The sequence below is a fragment of the Ictidomys tridecemlineatus genome, chromosome 7 (genome assembly GCF_052094955.1).
Source record: "Ictidomys tridecemlineatus isolate mIctTri1 chromosome 7, mIctTri1.hap1, whole genome shotgun sequence".
Lineage (NCBI taxonomy): Eukaryota > Metazoa > Chordata > Mammalia > Rodentia > Sciuridae > Ictidomys > Ictidomys tridecemlineatus.
Window position 1 is genome coordinate 149,209,377 of NC_135483.1, and position 20,995 is coordinate 149,230,371.

A 20,995-nucleotide genomic window follows, 5' to 3' on the forward strand; every position below is an offset into this window, starting at 1 on the left:
TATTTTACCTCCTTAATGTAATCTATATAAAATTGCTACTCCTTGGGAAATTTGAGCAATGAATTGCTCCTTTGTATCAAATATTCTTAATTTTTTAAAAATAATAAGAAATAAAGAAATGATATTAGTTTATCCATGGAGAGCTCATTAAGGATCTATGTAAACAGAAGAGAGGCTGTGATTGTGCACTTGGAGACAAGTACAGCAGACCAACTGGAGGGCAGCAAATCAGAGAAGAAAGTAGATCAGCAGGCCCTGGGGTGGTGATACAGTGCATTGCCATTATTCAAAGGGATGGTCAGAGAGTGGAACTACCGGTGAGCAAGCATGCTTAAGAGCACATGGTAAATCCTACACAAAAGCCAGGGCACAGACAAACAGCTGCAAGCCTCAAAATGTGCTCCACATGTCCATGGGTCAAGCAGATGAAAGCCAGGACCGTGTCATTCAAAAGTTTCCTGGTGGTCATCAAGAAACCAACTGAGCTAAGGCCTTCTGCAGAGAAAGTAGAAGAAAACAGCCTCAGGATATGGAGAGAACTGAACAGATTTTGAGACTAATTCTTCGAGATTCACACTTTTCAACAGTAGAAAACTACAGGCAACAGAAGAATTACAGAAATGACCAAAAACAGTTAATCAAATCTATTCACATCACTTAAAGGGTGTACGTCATATACACAATGGGATTAATTATCTGTTGGGTGATCAGTCAAACATTATATGTACCCTTTCTCAATGGCTTCTTAAAGAGTTATTGAAAGCTTTCTTGCCACTATGTAGAATTGTAACATCAAAGTTAGTTTAGATTGGTAAATTAAAATAGTAGTATAGGAAGCTGAGGGTAAACAAGCCAACTCCAGATCAAAACACTCTACCCTTCTATATTTATTATGGATGAATTAATTAACTTTTAGACAGACCTAAATTAATTAGGCAGAAACTCTCATCTGTTAAAAAAATAAAAAATCACTAGGTTGAAAACTATTCATACTAGAGCAGGAGTTTTAATGAAAGTAAAATTAAAAAGTGTCATTTCCTCAATTAAATAGAATTGAGTCTCTATGATATTCAAATATTGATGCAGGATCCTCTGATCAGTCATTCAATAAAATAATATATTGGCTCTGGGGGTGGGAGACATGTACTACAAGTCCTTAAACAAATAAATATATTATCAGGGAGTGATAATTACTCCAGGGGAAGGGGGGAAAAAAGAGATGAACAGATATTAAGGGACAGAAGCATGGCGTGTTTGGGATGTCATGGTCAGGGGATCCCATTCTGACTGTGTGAATGAGGTGAAGGAACAAGCCACAGGGACTCATCAGAGGAAGAAGAACCCAGTGGAGAGAGCAGAGGACAAACCTCTGAATCTGGAGAAGGGCTGTGTGTGATAGATCTATGGGGCTGAGCAAGTGAGGAGGGTGCTGGAAGGAGATAATTCTTTACCTAATCATGATGAATCTTTAAGCCTATGATAGAGGAGCTGGAATCTCATGTTCAGGATTATGCAACAATATCAAAGGTTTGGGGGCTTTATTTTTCTTTTCTTTTGGCACCAGGGATTTAAACCAGGGGTGCTTTACCACTGAGCTACATCACCAGGCCTTTTAATTTTAAGATACGATCTCACTAAGTTGCCTAGGGGCTCGCTAAATAGCGGAGGCTGACCTGGAAGTTGTCATCCTCCTGCCTCAGCCTCCTGAGTTGCTGTATTACAGGCGTGCATCACCATGCCTGGTCATAAAAGGTTTTACTTAGTGGAGTATTATAATTTCTTTTTTTAAAAAATTCAATTTGGGGAATTGATTATGAGTGAAAGGAGAGAAAGTGGAGAGACAAATTAGAAATCTATTGGCATCTTCCAGGTGGACATTAGTGATGTATCAGTTTACATCACTAATGCCAGAGATTACCAGAGCTGAGAAAAAAAAAGTTTTAGATTTGGGATATAATTTTTAATATAGAGTCTTCAAAATTCAGTCATAAATTGGAAGAGAAAGATGAAACAAAGAGGAGAAGGCAAGGAATATATTGGGTGTGAAAAATTTGAAGAGATAATATATGATTGGAAATTGTCACTTTCTGGGCTATAGGGGATAGTAAGTTTTTACCTATCAATATTTAAATGAAAATGGATTAAATTCTCCAAGCAAAAGACACAAAGTAACAAAAACAGAATAAAAACAAACAAACAAACAAAAACCCAGGATATAACAATATACTTCCTATAATAACTCATTTTATCCATAGGGCAAATATAGGTTGAACATAAAGGAATGGAAAAAGGTATTTCATTTATATGCAAAAACAAACAAAAAGGACAGCAGAGTGACTATGCTATTAGACAACACAGACTTTTATTGATTTCAGTAAAAATCAATCACAAGTAAAAAAGAAGATTAATATAAGTTAGGGGCCAATTCATTAAGAGAGTAGAATAATTGACAAGTTTGTGTGCCCCTAACATTAGAACTCTTAAATATAGAAAGTGAATATTAAAAAAACTGAAGGGAGAACTAGAACTAGACTGTTTTCATCATCTTTTTCACTACTGTGAACAAAAGACCTGACAAGAAGAGTTAGAGGAGGAAAAGTTCATTTGGGAGCTCATGGTTTCAGAGGTTTCAGTCCATGGATGGCCAACTCCATTCTCTGAGACCAACATGAAGCAGAACATCATGGCAAAAAAAAAGTGGGTGAAGGAAAGGCATTACACAAGGAAGGAGGGAGAGAGACAAAGAGAGAGAGAGAGAGAGAGAGAGAGAGAGAGAGAGAGAGAGAGCTCATGCGCGTAAGAGAGAGCGTGCGCACTGTCCTCACCATCACAAAATATAAATCCCAAAGGTGTGCCCCCAATGTACCTTCTCCAGCCATACTCTATCTGCCTATAGTTAATCCATGTGAGTGGATTAATGTGCTGATTAGGTTAAGTTTCTCTTGATCCAATTGGTTCACCTCTGAAATTTCTTGCATTGTCTCATACATACTTTGGTGGGGGGACACCTCATATCTAACCATAACAAACAGTAAACAATAGTAATACTGAAGTTTCATACTCCATGTTAAATAATAGGTAAATAATACAGACAGAAATCAATAAGGAGAAAGTAAAGTTGAACAATATTGTAGTTAAAATTTACCTAAAAAACATATATAGAAGTCCCATCCAATGACAGTAAATGCACTCTCAAGTGTACAGAGAATTTCTTCAGGATAGAATGTGTGTTGGGCCACAAAGCAATTCCTAATAAATTTAAAATTAAAATAATATCAAGAGGCTTTCTCAGCCACAGTGGTATGAAACTCGAAATCAGTAACAAGAGGAATTTTGGGAAATTCACAAATATGTGGAAACTAAGCTGCATTTCTGAAAATCCAATGTATCAAAGAAGAAACTGGGATGAAAATCAAACAATATCTTGAGACAAATACCACATATGAGCCAAGAAAAAAAAAGCAATTCTACAAGGGAAGTTTATAGTAATATAAGCCTACATTAATAAGAAAGAAAGAGTTCAAATAGACAGCCTAACATTACAACTCAACTAGAAAAATAAGAATAAACTGAGTCCAAAGTTAGTAGAAGGAAAAAAAAATAAATATCGGAGCAGAAATAGAGAATACATAGACAACAATCAAGATCAACAGAGTTAAGAATTTGTTTTGAAAAGATAAGCAAATTGACATGCCTTTAACTAGACTAACCAAGAAAAAAAGAGGACTCCCATAACTGAAAGAGGAAACATCACCACTAATTCCACAGAAGTCCCAAGAATAATTAGACTACTATGAGCAATGATATATCAACAAAGTAGATAATCTAAAAGAATTGGATATTTTCCTAGAAACATACAACGTACCAAGACTGAATGGAAAAAATAGAAAATCTGCCAGATTAATAATAAGTAAGGAGATTAAGTCAGTAATAAATAAGTATCCTTTCAAAGAAGAATCCAAGACTTGTTGGCTTTCCTGCTAAATTCTACCCCAAATTTAAGATTTCCAGTTTTCTCAAGCTCTTCTAACCACTTAAGGAGGAGGAGACATTTTAAAACTTATTTTTTTTAAAGAATAGCATTAATGTCATATCAAAGCCAGATAGTAAAGTTATACAAGAAAATAAAACTATAAGCCAAACTCCTCAATAAAATACTGTAGCAAACCAAATTCATAAGTACATTAAAGGGATCACACATTATGATAAAGTGAGACTTATCCTGGTGATGCAAAGATGGTTCAACGTTATGCAAATAAATGAAAGTGATATACCACATTAGAAGAGTGAAAGATAAAATTCATATAATCATCCTGATAAATGCAGAGAAAGAATCTGAGTAAATTCAACATTCTTTCATGAAATAAATTCTCAACAAATTAAATATAGGAGAAATATATCTCAACATAATAAAGGCCATGTATGATAAGCCCACAGCTAACATCATAATCAATGGTGAAAAGCTGAAAGCCTTTCCTCTAATATAAGTCAGAATCAAGGTGCTCATTGTTATTACTTCGACTCAGTATAGCACCAGAAGTCTTAGCTAGAGCAATTTGGCAAGAAAAAGTAATAAAATACATTCACATTGGAAAGAAGTTAAATTGTCTCTGCAAATTACATAATCTTGTATGTAGAAAATCCTAATGATTCCACCAATAAAAAACGTTACAACTAATAAGCAAATCCAGTACAGTTGCCAGATATAAAATCAACATATAAAAGTCACTTGGGCTTGCTTGGAACAGTGGTGCATGCCTTTAATCCCAGCAGCTTGGGAGGGAGAAGGAGGAAGATCGCAAGTTGAAATGCAACCTTAGCAAAAGCAAGGTGATAAGCAACTCAGTGAGACCCTGTCTCTAAATAAAATACAAAATAGGGCTGGGGATGTGGCTCAGTGGTCAAGTGCCCCTTAGTTCAATCCCTGATACATTCCACCTCCCCCCCCAAAAAAATCACTTGGGCTTCTATACACTAACAACATGCTATCTATAAAAGAAATTAAGAAATCCAATTTTTTAACAGTATAAAAATATTTAGAAATGATTTTTAATCAAAGACATATAAAATCTGTACTTTGAAAACTGGAAAACATTGATGAAAGAAGTTAAAGGAAAGATAAATAAATGAAAAGATATCCTATATTCATGAATTGGAAGAATTAATATAGCTAAAATGTCCATACCACCCAGATTAAATCAATCTTTATCAAAATTCTATTTACATTATCTACAGAAATAGAAATCCTAAAATTTGTATGAATCCACAAAAGACTTTCAGATAGCTTAAGCAATCTTGAGCACAGTGAACAAAGCTTGAGTCATCATATATTCTGATTTCAAAATATATTACAATGCTACAGTGAACAAAACAGTATATTACTGGTAGAAAACACACACACACACACACACACACACACACACACACAGACACATAGACCAATGAAACATGGTAGAGAACCTAGAAATAAACTAATGCATATGTGGTCAACTAGCAATTGACAAGAAAATCAAGAACACACAATAGAGAAAGGATACTCTCTTCAATAAATCATGATGAGAAAGCATACAAAAGAGTGAAATTGGACCTTTATTTTGTACCATGTAGGAAATTACCTCAAAAATGGATTAAGGACTTGAAACCATAAACTTTCTGAAAGAAAGCAGGGAAAACTCTTCTTCACATTGGCCCAGGTTATGATTTTTGGGGGGTATAATCACAAAAGTACACACAAACCGTGGGACTATGTCAGATTAAAAAAAAATGCATACAGCAAAGAGAGCAACCAACAAGATGACTTGGCAACCTTTAGAATGGGAGGAAACATTTGTACCTTTACAATTGATAAATGGTTAGCATCCAAAATATATAAGGGACACATATAAATTAAAAGCACAGAAACAACCTGATTTAAAGGACTTCTTTTTCAAAGAAGACATACAAATAAATGACTAACAATATTTGAAAAGATGCTCAATATCATTAATCATCAGACAAATGTAAATCAAAACCATAATAGGATATTACTTCACATCTGATATGATGGCTTTTATAAATAAGAAATAACAAGGGTTGGCACAAATCTGGAGGAAAGAAAATCTTGTACATTGTTGGAAGGTACATAAATTGGTATAGCCATTATGGAAAACAGTATAAAGTTTCCTAAAAAAATAAAAGTAGAAGTATCATATGACCTAGCAGTCCCACTTCTGGGAATATATTTGCTATGGTATGAATGTTCCCCAATATTTAAGTGTTAAAATTTAATCCTTGTTGTGGTGGGGATTGAGTAGGTTCTTTCAGAAGTGATTAAATGCTTAAGAGCCTTTACTTATGAATGGATTGGTGCCCTATAAAAGGACTGGAGGAAACTAGCATAGATTTTGCTGTTACAGTCTTCTGCCATGTAAGAACACAACAAGAAGGCATTCAACAGACTCTGAGTGCAGGCTACCTTGCCTCTGGAACTGAGAGACATAAGTTTCTTTTATTTATAAGTTACTTAGTCTTAGGTCTTGTTGCAGGAGCACCAATAGACTAACACTGTAATAACTAAAGGAAGAGAAATCACTGCCTTGAAGAGATACCTGCACCTCTGTGTTTGCTGCAGTGTTTTAAAATAGCCAAGTGTCCACTAATAAGAGATAAGTAAAATACATATACACACAGGAATATTACTCAGCCATAAAAAGAAGAAAATCCTGCCATATGCAAAAAAAAGGGGTAAACTTAGGGGACATTTGCTAAATGAAGAAAGCCAGGCATGAAAAGACAAATACTATATGATCTCACTTATCTGTGAAATCTAAAAAAGTCAAACTCATAGAAGTTGAGAGTAGAATTGTGATTGTCAGAGGCTGGTGTAGGGGAAAATGGGAAGATATTATATTCTATGTATGTATAATCTGTCAAAATACATTCTACTGTCATGTGTAACTAAAATCAATTTTTAAAAATCATGATTAAACATTTTATGTGAAGTTAGTCAGCATGGTTGTAAATTTTTTTTGTGTGTGTGTGTGTGTGTTTTCCTGTCTAGATTCAGGCATTAAAATTGTAGAGAATTAGGTTTTATTCTAACTGTGGTCTTTCCATATGAGTAAGACAGAGGAGCAAAGGGCAGAGATGTTAGGAGTGTAGGTAAGGGGTCTTTATGGTGAGGGACCATGGCCTTTAGTCGGGGCAAAGAGGAAAGTGGGGAGTGGTGGATCATCTTGGTTGATACAGAAGTCTTCAACAATGATTTCTGGAGTGGTGGCAGGGGAAGGTAGGGAGGTGCTGTACTCTCCAGACCATTTGAGGTGGTTACAAGATTGTCAGATGACTGCCAAAACGGAGGTAGAGCTGATGGAGAGCAGATGATAGATTCTTTTGAGAAGCTGGGTGTTTCATTGGTGGCAGGAGAAACTACCTGTACTTTAAATCCAGCTGAAGGTGAGTCACAGTGATGGTGAGGAGGAAGGGAGATCCACCACACCCTTTCTAACTTGTGGGAATATCAGCTTGCTATGGATGCTATAGCAATGTACCACAACCAGGTGACTGAAACCACAGACGTTTATCCCAGTTTCCAAGGTCAGAAGTCTAAGATGAATGTATCCTCAGAGTGGGAGTTTTTGTTTGTTTTGTTTTGTTTGTTTTTGTGAGTGCTGAAGAAGAATCTTCCCCCTGTCTTTCTCCCAGCTCCTGGAAAGTCTCAGATGTTCCTTGGCTTATAATTGGAGTTCTGTGTTTTCGTTTTATGGGGAAAAAATGGAGGTTGATCAGTTTTCAAGTATGAATTATTCTGAAGATGGAATAAAAACAAATTGACAAGGTTTTCTGTGATGAGACCAAGGGTTGGCTTATTCCACACCTGGTCTGATGCAACAGAACACAGCCTCAATGACCATTCTCATTTTAAATTCCTGACTACAAGGCCTCTGGTGGGTGCTTGCTGCTTCCTGGAAAGCACACTGCCGTTTCCGATTCTTGCTCTCTTCATATCTCTTAGATTGACTCTTTAATCATGTCACCTCTCTCTGAAACCTCCAACGTAGACTTCCAGTCCTCACACTTACCTAATCACCTTGCCTCCTACTTGGAGAAAACTGAAGCTATCAGAAGAGAACTTTCCTAGACTGTAACCTTGAGACCTTTCCACCTAACACCGTCTGTACCCTTTTATAGCCTGCCTCTGTCCATTACAAGTGAACTTGGTGTGTTCCTCTCTAAAAGCAAGCCCTCCAGTTGTACAGTGTATCTATCCTCATATTAAGAAATATTTCTCTAGAAATTCTCCTTCCTGTTTGCTATGACATCATTTCCCCTCTTTCTAGTGGATCAGCCCCATCAGCACACAAGCATACTCTTTTTTTTCTTTTTTTGTTCCAAGCTAAAAATTACTCTTCAGATGAAAATGTTTATCTTTATTGTGGTAATGGTCCCACAGGTACAAACAACTGTCAAAACTGATAAAACTGTATTTTGAATATGTGCAGTTTATTGTATTCTAATTTTATTTCAATGAAGAAGAGAATTTTCATTTGACTCCACTCTTCCTACCAGCTAATAAAAATTTTATTTGATTTCTCTTGCAGCAATTCTCCTCCAAAATACTGGGTACACTCACTGTCTTAATTTCTTCTCCTTCTTTATAGACCTACCACACACCTCAGATTATGTCACCAACACCACTCTCATCTGGGTTATGAGGGACGTGATTGTTGCTAAACTCAATAGTCAATTCTCAGTTGTCACTTTTTTTTTTTTTTTAAATTCTCTGCTTTGGCACAGTAAGCTCATGCCATTTCTAATTATCCTTATAGTCCCTTGAATTACATGTTCCCATACGTTGGGTATTTTTCCCACTTCATAAAACATTCCTGGACAGTTTCATTTTCCAAGTCAACCTGATATCCTTCACCTCATATTGCTGGAGGACTACAAAGCTCATCTCTTGTTTTCTCTTGTTTACTTACCCTCTCTTTTCACCAAAAGTCCAATGGCTTTAAATAAAGTGTATGCAATGATGACTTCCACACTTGCACATCTGAGCCCAGAATGCCCCCCTGAATTCCAAAAACGTGTGTCCATTTGAGTAGCTATTAGAACGATCAAATTGAGTATTTCCAAACTCAACTCCAGATATTCTATCCAAAGTATTCTTTGTCAGTCTTTCCCAGCTCTGTTAATGCTGACTTCACTCTTTCAGTTACCCTGGACAAAATCTTTGGAACTATACTTGACTTCATTCTTTTTTTCTCATATTCCATATCCAATATTTTAGCCAATACTATTAGTTCTGTCTTCCAAATTTGTGCAGTATATGAACATTTCTCAACACCTTCTCTGTTAGCCTGATCTGAATCCTGATCATGTCTCAAAATAGTACAAGAGCTTCTTTATTTTTCCTGATAGGAATTTTTAAATTGTGGCAAAAGAGACAAACATGAAATTTGTCAGATCAACCATTTTCAAGTGTACAGTTCAGAAGTGCAGTAGTATTAATTATGTTCATTTTGTGGTGCAAACAATCTCCAAAAACTTTTCATCTTGCAACACTAAAATGCTATCCCTATTAAACATATTTCTATTTCCCCTATCATAGCCTCCTAATCTTACCTTTTAAAGTTACCTCACTTAATCCTTTGCTTCACTACAAATAGTTGTGAATATTGCAGCAAGAGTAATTTTTTAAATTAATATGCTTTATTTTTAGAGCAATTTCAGACTCACAGAAAAATTAAGCAGAGGGCTGGGGATGTAGTGCGCTCACCTGGCATGTGTGCGGCCCGGGTTCGATCCTCAGCACCACATACAAACAAAGATGTTGTGTTTGCCAAAAACTAAAAAAAAAAAAAAAAAAAAAAAAAATTAAAATTCTCTCTCTCTCTCTCTCTCTCTCTCTTTCTCTCTCTCTCTCTCTCTCTCTCTCTCTCTCTCTCTCTCTCTCTCCTTAAAAAAAAAGAAAAGAAAAATTAAGCAGAAACTACAGAGAATTCACATACACTCCTGTCCCTAAACATGCCCAATCCTCTCTACTACTCACGTCCTGCACCACAGTGATACATACTACAACTGAACCTGCATTAACACATGATTATCACTCAAAGTTTGTAGTTTCAATTATGAGTCTTTCTTAATGCTGTGGATTTGTACAGATATATGTGATATACATCCACCACTGTAATATCATATAGAATAAATTCACCACCGTAAAAATCTTCTATGCTCTCTATTCATCTCTCCCAACCCCCTAACCCTTGGGAACTAGGGTAGTTTTGCCTTCTCCAAAATGTTATATAGTTGGAATCATGCAGTATGCTACTTTTTCATATTGGCTCCTTTAACTTAGTCATGTGCATTTAAGTCTCTGCAATTTGGATGTCCAGTTGTTCTAGCATCATTTTTTTTATTTTGGAAAAACTATCTTTGCTCCATTTTGTTGCCTTTTCTCCTTTGTCAAAAAGAGGCAAGATTTATATGAGCTAACTTTGGACTCTGTTCTATTCATTTGTTCTGGTTGCCTATTCTTTTGCCAATACCACATTGTCTTGATTACTATAGATTTATGGTGAGACTTGAAATCAGATTGTCCTTGTTCCTTCATCCCCAGAGATCCCTGAAAGTTGTCTCTTAGTTTGGCCAACTCCTGGACAAAATCAGCCTCTCCACTTGAAAGGCTCCCAAACTTCCTTTTCTTGATGAGTCCCAGAGTTAATTGAATTTGGGGTACTTATATTCAGTAAAATTTTGTACCAAAACCAACTTGTAAAAGTTGAATGTAAATTTATTAATACAAAATAAGAAATATGATTGACAGGTGGAGATAGTTTCATCCTAATCAGTGCGTTCTAGCCTCAGGAACAAGCTCTGTTGTTATCAGAGGATTTTCACAGCAAGCTTGGAGACAGAGCTAGGTGATTGGTTTTGTGATCAGGGAATCAGACTGTGGTGACCCTCAACTTCAGCAGGGAATTACCATTCCCCGTGAAACTGTGTTGACCACTGCTTCAATAGGGAAGTACACTTCCTGAGGACAGCACAGTCTCTAATGCCATTACTGGATGTCCTTCCCTGGGGACCCTTCAAACACACAGGTGTTTACTTCTAAGGCTGTGAATGTAACTCTCCATTTGCTATTTTATTTATACTGCTCTCAAGGCTAACCACTGACTGTTGATAGATGCATCTTTTTTTTTTTCTTTAATTTTAGATATGCTATTGTGTTCAGTCAATTGCAGTCAAATCTTGCAGGCAGGGGAGCCATTCTGTCTTTTTATAAAGTGAAATAGCCTAACACTGTTTAGCTCCACTATATGTAGGCTTAAAAATTTAAGTTCACTTCTAAATTCATGGGGAATGCATTAGCTTTAGTAGAAAAGGGGATATTAGAAGGGCACTTGACTGTGGAGGGCAAAAAGGCATTTGGTCTGTCAAAGTGGTTTTCATACAGGCTGAACAGAAGAATCCTCACAAAACTGTGTGTGTGTGTGTGTGTGTGTGTGTGTGTGTGTGTGTGTACAAGTATATCCTTTCCTGGTCTCAGCCTCAGACTTAATGATAAAGATGTTGGCTCTTTACATGTTGATAAGTGATACTAGATTATTCTTTAAACAATATACTTCTAACAATAGTTTGCAGCAGTAACTTTCATCTTGGCTTTACTCTTGGGCAGTGACTTTGGTAAAAAATAAATATTACACATTTTCCCAGAGCAGTGGTATACACCTGTAATCTTAGTGGCTGAGAGTGGGGAGGCTGAGGCAGGAGGATATCAAGTTCAAAGCCAGCCTCAGCAAGTTAGTGAGGTCCTAAGCAACTTAGTGAGATTCTGTTTCAAAAATAAAAATATTTTTTTAAAAAAGGAGCTGGGGATGTAGCTCAGTGGTTAGGTGCCCAGTTCAATCCCTGGGTAAAATGTGTATAAAATATATAACACTTATGAATATCACTTAAGTATATTGTCCCTTTTGTCATAAATGATGAAGAGAGAATTATACTGGAAACTTAATCTGAAAAAAAAAAGCCTCCCTGTATTAATTGGGAGTTAAAAGGAGTGACCATATGCAGATTTGCAGATTACATTAAGTTGACTGGTCACCATATTCAAATAGATATTAACTGTACTGTCAACACATAATATACTCAAATAAAGTCAAAAGGGCCAAATTTATGGTGAGTCTAGGACATAGGTTTCTCGCTTTGGGATGAAATCAATATGTCACTTGATCTATGCGACCCCTGGGTGTACTAATGTACAGCTGTTCATTATAAATGAGTGACAAGAAGATTAAAAAAAAATAGAGTACGTATGAAGGCATTTTGGGAATTGTAAAACACATTTTCAATCTAAGAGATATGGGCCTTTACTGAGGAGCCATTCTGTACCATATTATAGATTAAATTATGTTCCCTGAGTGCATCTAGAATGATTTTTTAAATAAAACTTAGAGGGTCAATACTTAAGGGATCATTAGAAAGTCATCTTTCCATGGCCACTGAATTCATCCCTTTGTTCATTATAGGCTTTTAGAAAACTAATGCCTGTTCAATGTATTTTGCAAATACTATTTGCATAGACATTAGGCTTGCTGTTTCCCTTAATCTAACTAACATATTGCTCAATAAATGGCTGCACAAATTACTATCCTGCAATCTGGAGCTCTTTCCCTTATTGCAACTCTCCTAATGCATTATGTTTTCTTCTGGTCCATAGCACTTCTTCATTGAATTAACCTCATTTACATGCACACCATCCTCGTCCCTATCTGATTTGTAGTCATGTCTCTCTCATGCTCAGCGTACACACGGGCCTTTATTTTATTTACTCATCTTGCTTGATGATTACTACATCTTGTCTCCACAGACCAGACTACTTTATTTTTCCTATGTCTCTCAGAGCCCAGTTCCAGGTCTGGGCTCAGCAGAGAGAATGGCAGTCTCTTTTCTAATGACCTCAACACTATTTGTAATTCGATTCTATTATGGGAATGTTCCTGGGCAGGGTTAAAATTCTACATTTTTCTGATTCCCAATTCTGTTGAAAGCAATAACAACAAGAAGACTGAAAAGTTACTATTTAGAGCCACTACCTAAAGTTTTTTGATAGTCAAAAGGGCCGGGTGATCCTGAGTCAAAATAATTTTCTCCAAGTTGTAACTTTAGAAAAGATCAACGACAATGGAAGATTGAGTCCTAGTGACACGGGCAAAGAGTCCACAGTAGGAATTAGGGCCCAACATTTGTGTTCCAGCTCAGCCAATAATTACTGTGTGAATTTAAGCTAATCACTTCACTGTCTGAAATATTCCTCCGTCACTGCAAGAGATTAAATTACTGTTTACTTTCATGGATATTTGGAGATCAGAGACCCCTCAGATTCTGCAGAAATCTATGGACCTTTTTCCCTGATAATGCACAAACACAAAAATAAGCAGAATTCTGAGAGCTTCAGAGTCTCTCCAAAATCCATTCACAGATTCCCTAGAGGACTTTAAAATTATTTCTAAGGTTTAAAGTATGTAGTTAAAAAAAATCCATTTATATCTATTACTTCCAATGTGAATTAGTTTTAAAATGTGGATTTGGGCTATCATGTCATTTGAACTTATAATTACTTTTTTCCCCTGCAACTTATAGTACGAATAGCAGAGCAAAATTTCAATAGTACAACATGTTCCCTTTGTAAATTAGTAGCATCTCAGGTCAGTGAGTTTCCAAAGATGGAAGTTCAGCTCTGACTTGAACACAGACAACGAAGAGGAGCTCAATCACATGTTTATTGATGAGCTAACAGAATTTAGGAGCTATCGTCTTTATATTGAGCTACATCTCCCACTTCATAAATGGCATCCATCAATATAGTTTCTAATCTTCTCAGGTGTTACCTAAATTAATTTTATGTTTTTTTCCCAATAGTTTAGGAATTCAAAAACCATTTGTGTACTCTTCATTTTCTCTGCTAAACATTCTAGTTTCATCTACAATTCCTTTAGAAGAGTGATTTCATAAAACTTCTTTTAATCCCTTTGACTCTCCGCAGTGGTCCTGAGAAGGCAGCATGTTGGGGGAAAGGTGTAGCTAACATAGGGCTAGAGAGCAAATCCCTTTCTCAAACTGCTGACTCTGGCTTTAGAAATGCCACCAATAACACCTAAAGCCTGATCCTAGAAACAGGAAGCTTCTATATGGTCATGTTGAAACTTGGTCACCTAAAACCCCTACTTATGATCAATCAAGGTTGCACTCATATTCTATTTATTATTTTAGAACCCAAAGCACCTTTCTAAAAACAAAAATCCCTATTGGCCTCTATTTTCATCACTTAGGCTATTGTCCTGCTCTTGGAAGCCATTAGAAATTCTAGATTTGTCATTCTTCATGTCATCTTCTTTTTCCCCAATTTTTTTATCATCTACAAGTGTAATAAACCTGTCATCTTGGGCTCCAGATTTATTGATTAAAAAAAAATTGATCTGTGGGTTGCTAAGTATTTGTTTCTGTCTACAGATTATTCAGAATTCTTCACACTGCTGCTTCACAACTTCATCTAATCTACATTTAACCCCCTGATTTACAAACTAGAGAAGAACATAATAAGAATTAGGTCCCACTTGGGGGCATTTATTTCTTTTCCTTTTCTTTTTTCTTGGTCTACTTTCTTTTCCTTCACTTTTACTTTCCTCATTTCTTTGCATATTCATACAACATTTTCTGTCTTACATTTGGGCCATTTACCTGTGTGCTCATTTGGGATGGAGAAAAGAATTTCCATTGTGTTTTCGGAATAGATTCCTTTTGCCTCCTGCCTGTGTGCAGTCCTGGCTGAGTCTGCGCTTGCCCTGGGAGGATTTTGGTGATATGCCAAGCCACAGCCCCTATGCACTGAAGGGTTCTCCTCATGCTTGTTGGTATTTGGCAAAGGAGGACTCTCCAAGAATTTTGTCAACACCCCCAGACCAATTTATTCTCCTCCCTCTCCAGAATTACTCAAACATCAAAGGGGATTTTAAAGAAAATTGAATGCAAAATAAATGTGTTTGGGGATGGGGGGTGAAGGGTGAGGAGAAAAATTATTAGTCCTCAGCAGACTTCACATTTTCCTTTTAGCATCTTTCATTTATAACCAAATAAATATTGATGATAGGAAAAGAAAAACATTGGTCTGAGGGCTATTTCAAAACACAAATTAACCAACTTTCTATTATCCAATTGAAAGACGGCATTATGGTAACTACTTTGGAAAACAAAGAATTTCTGGTGTTCTGCATAACATCTCTGTGATACTTGTCACCAGCTTGGGTCTCATCAAAACTTTCACCTGGAAGTAATTCATTTCACATTTGAATAAGGCTAAGGAAGGAAACTTCTAAAATATATCCAAGTGATTCATTTTGCTCTAAAAAAATGTATGACTTTTTCATATGACTTTGTGACCATTGTAATTTAAAAAATCAATGATGTAGATCAGGATAAGCAAGTAGACCTATACTCAAGTGTAAACAGTGGTAGGTTAGTTGGTTAATGTTTGTTAAATTAGTTGAACATTTTATTTGTGGATTTTTTTTTTTTTTTTTTTTTGCATTTGCTCTCCTCCTTTGGACAAATCAATGCTGGCATTAGGCCATTAACTCTCATTTAAAGGAATGTATCTCAAATACAACTTTATTACTCTGTAGTTACCTTGCAGTTCAAAGAGATGAGCTCTGGAGTCTGTAGAACCTTTGCAAATGTGGGGAAGCACAGTCAGCCTCAGCCCAGGAAAATGAGTGGCAGGTGGCTGAGTGATTCATATTTCAGAAAGAGTCTTAAGATCCTCTGCATCAGGGTCAGTATTAATACTCTAAACCCATAATAACTCTGAGTGATTGCGAGTGAACGATGGATTAGCATCCCAAAAGCTAATAGTAAAAATTAGTGGAGGTATCCTGATATTGGAAGCTCATGACTCATTCATTCATCCACTCATCCAATGAACATGGAGGGACTGCAATGTCAGAGCTCCTCTTAGCACCATACTACCCTTGTGACCTTGAACCGATCATATCTTCCCTAAGTTGTTGTGAGATGTAGGGATTCATACATGGAAAACCAGTTGCCAGAGTGACTAGTCAGATGCTCCCTTTTCTTTTCCTTAGTTTTTATACCTCTTTTCCATGAAACTTATAGTTCTATGAAATAACTTTCAATTCTTAGTAACAAATTTATCTGCACAGTCTTGGGTCAAGAGGAATTTTGAGTGATCTGTACTTGTGGATGAAATTAAAGTATTTAAATATTATTACAACTGATCAAATATTTTTGCAAGATAATCCATGAAGTCCAAGTACATCATTCTTTGCCAAATAGTACTCTGAGGCTTGCTGTCTACAGTACGTGCAAATCCACACATTTCTTGAGCTGTTGATTCATAGGAAGCATGAATAGTAACTTCCTTTCATTTATCAGCTCTAATTGGAGTATATTTTAGCAATACTTAGAAAAAAACCTTCTAAACCAATTTTCTAAAGTATAAAAAAAAGTACAGAAATTTCCACATTAAACTTCACTATATGTGTAGAGAATGTGATGTGTTAACAGAAATAGACCCAGGAAAATGAAAGAGCAATTTTTTAGATTGAGTGTGGAAACAAGGAAAATGAAAGAGTAAATTTTTAGATTGAGTGTAGCGGTCTTCTGATTTATACTCACAAGTTTGAATTAATTTTGAAACCTATCTAAAGATCATTATTGTGGACCTCACAAAGGTGTGTACCAATTGTTCCTTCCTTCATTCACTCATTCAGGCAGTAAACATTAACGAGCACCTACTGTATGGTAGGCACTGTGCCTGGGACTCCCAAGTGAAACTCCAGGTGCCTTGACATCAAAGAGTTTGCTCTAATTAGAAAGATGTGAACAGACAGAGCTTTTATAAGGTAACTGGTGCAACAGGAGGAATCCAGAATCAGTGGGGAAATATGAAAAAGAGCTACCAAGTCTGCCTGGGGAATCTGGGTAGCCTTCAGAGGAGGTACCCTGGAACTGGAAGGATGAGTGAGAGATGAATAGGTGTATGAGGAGGAAGAAGATGTTTGGCAGTGAGAACAGGATAAGCAAAGCAGGGATGCCTGAGGGAGCCTGGAGTGGTCGGGAATGAGGAAGAGTAGGTTATCATTGTTAGGGCACAAATGATCATAACTGTGGGAAGAAGAGCTGGTGAAAAATGAGGCCCAAAATGTAGGGAGAGGCCAGATCATCTGAGCCTTGTATGGCAGACCCATGTTTTTTTTCCACTCTGTATGTTCAGTTATTGAAGAGTTTTGAATACAGGTGTTCTATATTCAAATGGATATGTTCAGGTTCCAAAAGAAAACTAACAATATTGTGATTGTTTTGTTGTTTACAAGTTACAGAAATGGCACACACACACCTTTTTGTTCTTAAAGAGTTTCAATAGTTCTCCTTGTAATGGAGTTCAGGGATGCCAAAAGCAATATTTGAACTAAATGATACATCAGAATTATAATAAGAGCCTGTGAGCAGATTTTTAGTTAACAGGGTTTTAATAGGCTGTGATGTAATCCCTAACAGAAAAGATTTAATTATAAAAGATAGTCTGTCTCTAATGGAAATTTGGCTGTGAGTGTTTTTATTGCTCAGTGAATCAAAAGGTTTATATAGAAGCACATTGTTGAGATTCTTGGACAAAAACACATATGCCCCAATGAAAACTTTCCACTCACTTTCTTCATCTCTTGTAGCAAAGCCATGAATCTGCCAAAAATCAATTTCACTTGCATTTTTCACCATTTTTATAATTTCAGGGGTTAAGCATCTGAAAGGCCAGAATGAATCAGCCTTCCCTGAAGAAGAAGAGGGCGTAAATGAGAGAGAGGAGCAGTGGGACCATTAATACCAGTCTGCAGCAAGAAGGCTTCCTGGGAATAACCAAACTAGGAACTTTTCTGGATATCCCATGGAACCCCACTGTTTGACTTCCGGAAGCATCCTCCAGCTCTGCACTGCAAATCTTATGATCAAATGCACCACCTGGAAGCCCCCACAACTGAACTCTAGAACCAAGTACAAGTTGATCCATGTCACAATTAAATGATAGGCGTTTATTTTACAGTGATTTTTCTTTTGAATTACATAGGAACTTGTGAACATGTGTCTGTTCTAACTTTAAAACTGCCAGAGCTTGATCCCTCATATCCTACTGACATGATTTGCATTCTAAAGTGAAATGTAAATAGCATCACTTTAAGAGTAAAAAATAAATATTAAATACATTTAGACATGAGTGTCTTGGGGATTAACTTAAAGAAGAATGTCTAATGGAATCTTTAAGATCTGCATTTATCATGTTTCTGTAAATAGAATAGAAAACTCAGTTTACTTTAAAAAGACTAAGAAATGTCAGATTTCTTGATTCAAAATACTATATCAGATACTAAATATTTCCCTTTCCAACAGCACATTACTTAAAGAACCATAGAATTCTTTTTGTTTTCTAAACTGTATGATATGTATTTCCCAGCATTTCATCTGGGTAATAAGAGAGAAAAATGTTAAATCTATAATAAAATATGTCAAATCTCCTTTATCCCCTTTTTGACTATTACTTGAAATTTCAACCACCAATTCCCGTTGCATTCAAATAAATCATTAGCATTTTATAAATCTTCTGTATCATAAAATATAAAATTCCATTAATTCTTCCATATATCCACTCATTTACTCATTAGTTCAACAATTGTTTGTTTATGAGCTTATCCCTAGGAAAGTACTCTGCTGGGAGTTAGGAAAATAAAGAAAAGATAATCCCTCTTGTGTAGAACTGGCATCTGTATAAAGTAAGGTTTTATGAGACAAATGTGTACTTAATGAATACAACTTTTTGTAACTCAAAGTTCTGGATTTTTGAACAATTTCAATTATTCATAATATTGGAATGTACAATTTAGTGGGAATAGAGGAATGTCAGCCTGGTTCCCATAGGGATGGATGATATTAGTGAAGTTCAAATGTTTCATGAAAGGAAGATAAGAAATCTCAAAAATCAAGAAAGAGGAAATTAAGATAGGAAGAAAAATGTGAAATCTTGATATCAAGAAGTAAAATGTTTTTTTTAAGTTTGAATAGGAACTTTGCAATATAATAATTAAGAAGAGACTTGTGAGAAACTATAACAGAATACAGCAAAAGTGGCATTTTCCTTGAAAATACATGCAAACTCACTGATAAGTAATAGCATGACTATGAGTGAATACTCTTTCTTTCCTCCCTCTCTCCCTTGCTCTTTCCCTTCTTCCCTCACTCTTCTATTTCCTCCCTCCCTCTCTCTCTCTCTCTCTCTCTCTCTCTCTCTCTCTCTTCTCTCTCTCTCTCTCTCTCTCTCTCTCTCTCCCTCCACTCCCTCCCACTCCCACACTTTTTTTTAAGTCAGTTTTTCCCAAAATATTTTGGAGGTTCCTAACCCATCTGCTATGACTGATTTCCCAAGTTTGTCTTTGCTTAAAACCTGATTAAGGTCTATATTTGTTTTAAGTGATTTTGAATTATTTGGAAAACATCCTGACACTCCTTGAAAGTATTTGAGACACCCTGAAGTCAAAAACAAAACAAAAACACCCCTTTCTTTCCTTGAAGAGACACTTTTATAAATAATTTTTTTTTCCCAAAAGAATTTAGGCAAATAAAAAGAAACCAAAGCTTTTGCTGATTCTGTAACACCATTTGTAGAAATAAACAGCTTGACTTCTGGATCCTTCTATTCTGTTCTCCATTCTCAGGACATAAAGAAATAAAAATTAAGAGCATAAGTTTTTCTTGGGAAATGTTGGTTTCTTCTATTCTGTTCCCCACTCTCAAAGCATAAAAGGATCACAATTGAAAGCATAAGTTTTCCTTGGGAAATATGTTGATTTTCTCAGAAATGGAAGGAAACAGCTCACATAATGGGTTTTTAGTTTCCTTTCCACACAATTATAATTTACAATACCTCTTTTTGTTTTTCAAGAAGACAACGTGTGGCTTCAGTTTGGCTGATGGGTGAAGGAATTTTTCTGATGAAAACAAAATGAAAGTTTTGTATTTCCAAGACTGCATTTATAATATAAAATGGTTAGTAGGTAGGCTTTGAGTCACTTTGACTTGAATTAAAATTCATCCTTCATCAGATTTTTGACTGAGTTTCCTCATTTGTAAAATGGGTACAGTCATGCCTATCCTATATGTCCTTAGGAGACTTAAGAGAGAAGATTACAAGATGCCTAGCCCAGCTTAGTGAGCATTTAATAATTGGTGTCTATTGTTATTATCAGAGTTAGAAAGGCCTGGGAGAACATCTGTCCAATCCTGCCTAATGCCTGATCCTCCTCAGCATTATGGAGATCACTACACTTATTCTTTGCAACCTAAAAGCTCTAGTTATTCTTCTCTGTGCTAAACTCTCTCTTTCTCCTACATCCTCATCTCTTCCTTCTCCACCGTCATACCTCTGAAGACACTAGAATTCTGTCAACTCCTTTCCTACATATCTACTTTTCAGATATTGAGAAATGCTCTGATGTCATTGTCTAAATGGTCTCATTTATTCCATAAATCTCATCATGTCCTCCGAAACTTTCTCAGCATCCTGGCCACCTACTTTTGGGTTCTCTTCAATTGTTTATACTGAATGTAAGAGAGGTTATGTCAGACGTATATATTACAGATTATTCTTTTTTTATCCTCCTAAACGTGAGAAAGGGGCAAAGAACAAGATAGGGCAGGGCAGGGCAGGGCAGGAATTTCAGCCAAAGTTTATTCTATTGGACAATAAAGTTGTAACCCGTTTTTCTTCTGAGAGTTGTCCAAAATAAGGGTCTTTATTAAAAACAAAAATCTCACACAAATTTCTGTTCTTAAGCAAATTTTTACTATTCACTTTTAATTTTAATACATGTCATTGATTTCTACATTGTGAAAAATAAGATGATTTAGGTAAACCAAGAGCAAATTATTTTTATTTTTGTAATTATACATT

At 36.1% G+C, this 20,995-nt stretch overlaps 1 protein-coding gene across 3 annotated transcripts in view; it reads left to right on the forward strand.

Annotated features, from left to right (window-relative positions):
• The window catches only part of Ppp1r1c (protein phosphatase 1 regulatory inhibitor subunit 1C), a 124,396-nt gene extending 105,354 nt beyond the window's left edge, over positions 1–19,042 (forward strand). For all 3 annotated transcript variants that reach the window (XM_078017705.1, XM_005324675.4, XM_078017704.1), the window contains one exon: positions 17,790–19,042. In XM_078017705.1, the coding sequence (XP_077873831.1) occupies positions 17,790–17,804 (15 nt within the window). In that variant the 3' untranslated portion in view covers positions 17,805–19,042. The remainder of the gene's footprint in view (positions 1–17,789) is intronic.
• The last annotated feature ends 1,953 nt before the right edge of the window (positions 19,043–20,995 follow it).